Below are 8,315 nucleotides of genomic sequence, written 5' to 3'. Positions count from 1 at the left end.
TATGATCTTGTTTTGGCATTTTTATGCAAATTTTATGAATTGTTGTTGTAAGCATATATATCTCATTATGAATTGTTTTTGTTGTGATCTTTTTTTTTATTTAGTTATGCCAGTTAAGACATTCCTTTATCATGATATTTGTTTAAAAATGAAGATGTTTTTTTTCTTATATTATTTATATTTTAAGGTTAAATATGTTGTACAATAAAACCTAAAAAATAGAAAAAAAACCTGTTTAACTATTTTTACTGAACTAATGCCAGCATATGTCATCTTTTTTGGTTTTTTTTTTTAATTACATGATCAGGTGTGGGTAATATAAGTTAAACTCTTCCACATTTGATTATTTACATGTAGAGCTTTTTCAGTTGGCTACCTATGAAAATATTCTGTCATATTCATTTCTAAATTTGCTAAAATATAAAAGAACACTTTTGAGTAGAAATTCGTAGAAACATATTCTTTTTTTATACCAACACTTATATGTGCCATTGTTGGTCACACAAGTACGACATGTATACACTGTATTGTGATACTTTGAAGACAGGTGAATTGATTTTCTTGCATTTACATTTAGAAAAAAAATGGGTATGGTGAAACGTAACATTGGCACCAACATTTAACCTAAAAATGAAATAGTAAAGACTTTCGAAGATCAACAAAAGACCTTCAATAAGTGTATAAGCTCTGAAAGGCCCGACATTTTTAAGTAATACAATCCATTGTAACAGAACGATGGCAACTCAAAAATAAGGACACAGACACATTACTGACCAACATCTCCTTACTGTGGACATGCGCGTGAAATCTGTATTGTGTTAAACTAGTTTTATAAGGCAGTAATAACCACCCCTCATCATGTCAGGTAAAAACTGAAATGAAACAACAAACAAATTCATTAAAAAAATACGTCCAATTCTCTCTATACATGGTGGAATATATCACTATATAACATACAGACAAAATGAGATATCCATTTACAAAATTTAATGCTCTCAGTTACTGAAAAGCTAGCTGAGAACATATCAATTTAAGTAGACTGGTTTTGGGATAGTAGTAGCAACACTAAATAGGCAATATTCGATGTAAAGCAACACTTAATAGGCAATATTCGATGTAAAGCAACACTAAATAGGCAATATTCGATGTAAAGCAATACTAAATAGGCAATATTCGATGTAAAGCAACACTGAAAAATGACGTAGTTTTTACGTAGGGATCCCATTAGGGCTTAATGTCTCTACTTCCGACAAGGCTCAGAGAATGAGTAGTACTAAACGTATTTGAAAATCGTATTCTTTACCAATGAAGCTATTATATTAAACCAGTAGATAAATCCATAGGATTTTGTTTGGAAGAATGTGCTTTATAGATTATATTGCCTTAAAAACTTAAGGAGCAATACAATTTTTATATTATATAGATTCAGGCTCAATATCATAACATTGAACGAAGTTAAAACATTCAATAAAAAAACTGCAATGAAGAAGATATATAAATTTGCGACGAAGAAAGCCGAGTTAACCTTCACTATAACCTGTATCACAAACACATATATATAGTACACGTAAAGAGATCTTAACCTGTCTTGGGATAATCACTAATACATTAACACCGGTCTAGCATTCGGTATTTCCGATAAAACAATGTTTCAATATCTGTTTTGCGCACTTCTCTTATATGAATCAATAGGTTAAAAGTTCAAGGTACGATTCTTCTTATTAAACTTGAAGACCAATTTATATCGTTATTTTTTCATGCGACACTCAGTAAGTAGATTTCCCTGTGCTGGTGTTAAGTTCTTATAATCAAAAATAAATTAGGTTTGGCCATCGTCATTTGAATATAAAATAATAGCGTGTATGGAAAAAACATGTCATTTTGTTTCAACATAAGAAACAAAAGAAAAAAAAGTTATGAATAGAAAATTTTGGCCATCCATGGCACTAATGAACTATAGGCTGTGAATAGCCGGGATTGCTCGCCTTTGAAGGTACTTCTACAACGTAAGAGGTTGGAATTCCGTTCATCCATTGCCAGACAATCTCTAGCATTGCTGGAGTACTTTGAAGGTAAAGTTTCAAAAAAAGCAATTTGAGGCTATTGTATAACTTTGAAATATTTAAATATCTGTAAGCAATGTGAATTTCCACAAGGATCATGTCACATACCATCCAATCAAAGTTTCGTTCTGTCTTTTCTTCTGGATATGGACTAAAACGTAATACATATGCATGTATTGTATTTTTTTGTCTTTTAATGTCAATTACTCTCCCAAGTTGTATTGCAACTTTGACTGACCTGTGAAAATGTAATCTTTGTAGGCCTAGTTAGAAGAACAATTTCATTGAAAGTTTCTTACTCTCCGTAATAAGCTAAACAACTTTAAAAAATCGTCATTTGGCATTTCAAGTGCAATAGTTCTTGTACGAGGAGTTAATTTAACAGTATCGAATGTTTTGTATACAATACTGTAAGGAACATTTCTGTGCTTCTATCTTTTAAGATGTCAGCTGAAAACAGTAAAAAAAGTATATTTTGGCCTTTTAAGGACAATCTCTAATAATAATTTGTCACACAACGATCAACTGGAGAGTTTTGTTGATTCTTGCATGCACTTAGTTTGGAAACAGTAGTTGGATGCCATCCCAGTTATGATAAACACTTCGGACCTTACAGGTCCTCGTTCTTTGTTAACAATTTGTTCTAAGCCTTTCTTTTGATTTCCGAGCAGATATACAAACGTCTCGGATCATATTGATACAGGGAAGATAATGCATAGAAGGGCCTGAAAAATTCTCAACGATGTTTGAACTGTCAAATTTGCAAAGCTAATTTTTGGTCGTTCCCTCCACTGGACTCGTACCGCTGTGCTATTTATGGCAGCATCGCCTGCACAAAGTCAGCGCCCTAGACCAATCGGCTAGCTACTCGGGTGCCAAAAGTTTGTCAACTTTCACATGTACGCTAGTCCGGCCACGCCCCCTTTTAATTTTTCCGATACCGATAGTGACAATGTCAATGCATGTCAACTTTGTAATTGTTGGTTTAAAAATAGTAAAATAAGTAACTTTTACGGTGACTGGGTAAAAAATGACGTCATTTTCTTTGTTACGTCATTATTCGTGTGTTTGTAAACATGGGGAAGAGAGGTAAAGATCTTGATGTTCAAACCAAAGAAACCATTCTATCTATGGTTAGGAGTGGACTTAAGTCGTCTAAAGTGGCAGAAATCTTGGAGATACATAAGTCTACAGTTTCCAAAGTTTTGAAGAGGTATAGAGAACGTGGAAACAACGAAAACGCACCAAGGAAAGGACATCCCAAACTTTTGACCGTTCGCGGAGAAAACGCATGGACAAGGATTGTAAAGAAAGGCCGCCAGAAAACTTTGAACGACATAACAGCGGAACTTAATAGTGATACACCTGTGAAACTGTCTCGTAGAACAGTTCAACGTGAATTGAAGAGGCTTGGGTATAATAGGAGGACAGTAGCGAAAAAACTTGGAGTACGCGAGGTTAACAGGAAGAAACGCCTACAATTCTGCCGTGGAAAACTACATTGGACAGCTAACCGTAACTGGAAGAGAGTTATTTTCAGTGATGAGATGACTATTGTTATAAAACCGGATGGTAAAGTGAAGGTATGGAGAAAACAAAGCGAAAAATGGCGTAGTTATTGTCTTGGATAACTGAATCAGGGCCCGACTCGTAGTCTGAAGCTTATGGTTTGGGGTACTATTACTTACTTCGGACGAGGACTGCTTGCATTCGTTGACGGAAATATGAATTCGGAGAAATATATCAAGACTTTAGATGACTTTTTATGGCTTGTTATCATTAAACACTTTCCGAATAATGACTTTCAGTTTATGGATGATAACTGTCCCGTGCACAGGTCCCGAGAAACCGAAGCTTGGAAGCAGCGAAATGGAATTCAACCGTTTTTCTGGCCAACACAGAGCCCGGACTTAAATCCGATTGAGAATGTTTGGCTGGTCTTGAAAAATCACATAAAAAGAAACATTTTTCACATTAAAAACACGGAGGACCTAAAACGCGAACTTCGGAAGGCCTGGAATAAGATCAGTGTAACATACCTGCAGAGCCTATACGGAACATTGCCGAAACGTTGCCGACAAGTGTTAATGTCTAAAGGATTTATTACAAAATATTGAAGTTTTATGTCATAAATAAAGGTATGATTTTTAATTTTTATTGTGACGTTTGTTGTTTACAATAACGCCATCTTGAAAAAAAGTTGACAAACTTTTGGCACCTGAGTGTAGGCTATAAAATATAGCTTTTGCTGGCCGGATCATCCCTCTTCTTACGATTAATCTAGGGCTGTAAGAGTAATCAAGAGAACCAAGGTTGTAGCGGTAATACAGGGACAAAGACCATAAATGGCAAACAGACATACACAACAAAGAACATAAAGTAACTAAAACCATACATACAAAGTAACAAAAGCAAATGATCAAATCGGATGTAACTCGATGTAGCTTAATACACGACGTATGGTAGAAAGGGACAGCTCATCTAGGTGTTGTTATGTAGGATACAGGATTGATTTGTTATGACACGTATCGTCATAGTGGTCCGGGTTTGAGGGAACGACCAAAATTTGCTTCGCAACTTTGACAGTTCTAACATCGTTGGGAATTTTTCAGACCTTTCTATGCTTACGTTATCTTCCCTATATTTGATCCAATGATATTATGATTGATACTAGCTGTTTTTCGTATGTTGTCAAAGTTGCTGAGTGTAGCGGAAGTTTGCTTATTGTTTATAGCAGAGAAAATTCAAGAAAATGAAGTGCACGTTGTATTCCTTAGTATCACTGTTAGTTTTTATAAGCACTGGTGAGTATTCAGTCCTACGCGAATTTCACTGAAATATCCTTATATCATTCTATTTAGTGTTATTAAAATGGTATTTTAGTGAGAGAAAAATGATAAAGCTGAGCCAACATTATTAAAGGTATTTGACTATGTTTACGATAAAAAAAAATGATGAAAATTTTCATTCACCTTTGCTTTTTTTTAATTCATTGGTAAATTTGCTTGTTCCAGTTTATTTTTTTTTTCACGTCCTGTAAATGTTTTCATTCATTGTGTTTTAGTGATTGCTCCACTACCAGACTGCAGGTGACATTTTACCAGATGTTAAACGGATTGGTCAGACAGCTTATCTTAATTGTTCAGTAATCCACACGCAAGCACCTGCCATTGTAATTAAACGTTATTTTGTATCCATCTTATGTTGTATATGTACTTTTTTTTCTCTAGCAGTTGTCATCCACACTTATAAATAAAAACAAGTTTTGCTGTATAAACATGCATCAATAGTATATACCGTATATTATCAGTGTTCTGCCAGTAGTATCTTTTTGTACAACATACAACATTCGTTAAACTTTCAATAAATTAACATAACCTATAGTATTAGTCTACGTTTCTTCGAATCTTAGATTACTAATAACCAATCATCCCTGTATATCAACTTCATAGACTTTGAAAAGCCTTTGATAGTGTCAACAGGGATGGAATGTGGCAAATAATGAGACACTGTAGCATACCATCAAAGATCGTAAATATTGTCAAGACCCTGTATAAAGACTTTACAGTGCAAATAATACACGAAACATCTCTCACCTACCCTTTCCATGTGAAAATAGGTGTTAAACAAGGTTGTTTACTCGCACCTACCCTATTCTTACTGGTGATTGACTGGATAACAAAGCAGGCATTTGACACAAACCGAGAGGGAATCAGTGGACTATGACGAGAAAGTAAGAAGATCTAGATCTTGTTGATGATTTCGCCCTACTGTCTCACCAGATTAAAGACATCTGAGATAAAACCAAAAGAATGAATGACATCGGAAAGAAAATAGGGCTTAAAATTAACAACAGAAAAACAAAGATTATGAAAGTTCAAACAAGAAAAGGAGGGTCAGTGACAATTGGAGGGGACGAACTGGGAAAAGTTGAACAGCTTACATATCTAGGAAGTGTCATTAGTAAGACCGGTGGCACAGATGAAGACATAAATGCCAGAATTTGCAAAGCCCGTCACGCCTTCGCCATGTTAAAACCAGTTTGGAAATCAAACGTGCTTACTGAAAATACCAAGATCATAATATTCAACAAGTGTGGTGGCCAAGAAAAAATACGAATGAACAACTTCTGGATCGTACCAACCAAGATCCAGCAGATACCCACATTAAAAGAAGGGCATGCAAATGGATTGGCCACACATGGCGAAAACCGTATACCAGCATTACCAGAGAAGGGCTAGACTGGAATCCTCTAGCACAAACAAAGCAAGGTAAACCTCTTCATTGCTCGAAAAGAACAAGGCTGAAGGAACTGGAGATGATTAGCAACAGCTGGGGTGAAGCGAAAAGAACGGTCCAAAACAGAGTGAGATGGAGGGCAACTGTAGTAGCCGTATGCTCCACAAGGAGATGGAGAGCAACTGTAGTAGCCCTATGCTCCACAAGGAGATGGAGAGCAACTGCAGTAGTCCTATGCTCCGCAAGGAGTAAAAAGGACTAAGTCAAGTAAGTCAAGTTTAAAATAAATTCCAACGATTTTAAAGCTTCCAAAATATCAAGTGGCTGCGGTAAGTGGTAACAGGTAAACTGTCCGTTTGTCGATGTATGAAAATGTCCATGTTTTTGGTCATGGAAGCTCAAAACTCATTCATTGGAAATGCAATATAAGATATGAAATATTTAAATATCTGTAAGCAATGTGAATTTCCACAAGGATCATGTCACATACCATCCAATCAAAGTTTCGTTCTGTCTTTTCTTCTGGATATGGACTAAAACGTAATACATATGCATGTATTGTATTTTTTTGTCTTTTAATGTCAATTACTCTCCCAAGTTGTATTGCAACTTTGACTGACCTGTGAAAATGTAATCTTTGTAGGCCTAGTTAGAAGAACAATTTCATTGAAAGTTTCTTACTCTCCGTAATAAGCTAAACAACTTTAAAAAATCGTCATTTGGCATTTCAAGTGCAATAGTTCTTGTACGAGGAGTTAATTTAACAGTATCGAATGTTTTGTATACAATACTGTAAGGAACATTTCTGTGCTTCTATCTTTTAAGATGTCAGCTGAAAACAGTAAAAAAAGTATATTTTGGCCTTTTAAGGACAATCTCTAATAATAATTTGTCACACAACGATCAACTGGAGAGTTTTGTTGATTCTTGCATGCACTTAGTTTGGAAACAGTAGTTGGATGCCATCCCAGTTATGATAAACACTTCGGACCTTACAGGTCCTCGTTCTTTGTTAACAATTTGTTCTAAGCCTTTCTTTTGATTTCCGAGCAGATATACAAACGTCTCGGATCATATTGATACAGGGAAGATAATGCATAGAAGGGCCTGAAAAATTCTCAACGATGTTTGAACTGTCAAATTTGCAAAGCTAATTTTTGGTCGTTCCCTCCACTGGACTCGTACCGCTGTGCTATTTATGGCAGCATCGCCTGCACAAAGTCAGCGCCCTAGACCAATCGGCTAGCTACTCGGGTGCCAAAAGTTTGTCAACTTTCACATGTACGCTAGTCCGGCCACGCCCCCTTTTAATTTTTCCGATACCGATAGTGACAATGTCAATGCATGTCAACTTTGTAATTGTTGGTTTAAAAATAGTAAAATAAGTAACTTTTACGGTGACTGGGTAAAAAATGACGTCATTTTCTTTGTTACGTCATTATTCGTGTGTTTGTAAACATGGGGAAGAGAGGTAAAGATCTTGATGTTCAAACCAAAGAAACCATTCTATCTATGGTTAGGAGTGGACTTAAGTCGTCTAAAGTGGCAGAAATCTTGGAGATACATAAGTCTACAGTTTCCAAAGTTTTGAAGAGGTATAGAGAACGTGGAAACAACGAAAACGCACCAAGGAAAGGACATCCCAAACTTTTGACCGTTCGCGGAGAAAACGCATGGACAAGGATTGTAAAGAAAGGCCGCCAGAAAACTTTGAACGACATAACAGCGGAACTTAATAGTGATACACCTGTGAAACTGTCTCGTAGAACAGTTCAACGTGAATTGAAGAGGCTTGGGTATAATAGGAGGACAGTAGCGAAAAAACTTGGAGTACGCGAGGTTAACAGGAAGAAACGCCTACAATTCTGCCGTGGAAAACTACATTGGACAGCTAACCGTAACTGGAAGAGAGTTATTTTCAGTGATGAGATGACTATTGTTATAAAACCGGATGGTAAAGTGAAGGTATGGAGAAAACAAAGCGAAAAATGGCGTAGTTATTGTCTTGGATAA

The 8,315-nt window shown here is 35.9% G+C and overlaps 2 protein-coding genes across 2 annotated transcripts; both read left to right on the top strand.

Moving 5' to 3' along the window:
- Positions 1-3,139: 3,139 nt before the first annotated feature.
- Positions 3,140-3,694, top strand: LOC148616472 (uncharacterized). Its single transcript, XM_088585078.1, has one exon. It carries the CDS (start codon positions 3,140-3,142, stop codon positions 3,692-3,694), a length of 555 nt encoding a protein of 184 aa, XP_088441204.1.
- A 4,066-nt stretch (positions 3,695-7,760) lies between these two features.
- LOC148616471 (uncharacterized) lies at positions 7,761-8,315 on the top strand. The gene has a single exon (XM_088585077.1). It carries the CDS (start codon positions 7,761-7,763, stop codon positions 8,313-8,315), a length of 555 nt encoding a protein of 184 aa, XP_088441203.1.

The sequence above is a fragment of the Perna viridis genome, chromosome 5 (assembly GCF_037379345.1).
Source record: "Perna viridis isolate PV_CMFRI_1.1 ecotype Kerala chromosome 5, ASM3737934v1, whole genome shotgun sequence".
In the NCBI taxonomy this organism is placed as follows: Eukaryota; Metazoa; Mollusca; class Bivalvia; order Mytilida; family Mytilidae; genus Perna; species Perna viridis.
This window is presented reverse-complemented; position numbering and strand designations above follow the sequence as displayed.

Excerpts from the sequence above, each read along its gene's own strand:
- LOC148616472 (XM_088585078.1), top strand. The coding sequence starts at position 3,140 with ATGGGGAAGAGAGGTAAAGATCTTGATGTTCAAACCAAAGAAACCATT.
- LOC148616471 (XM_088585077.1), top strand. The coding sequence starts at position 7,761 with ATGGGGAAGAGAGGTAAAGATCTTGATGTTCAAACCAAAGAAACCATT.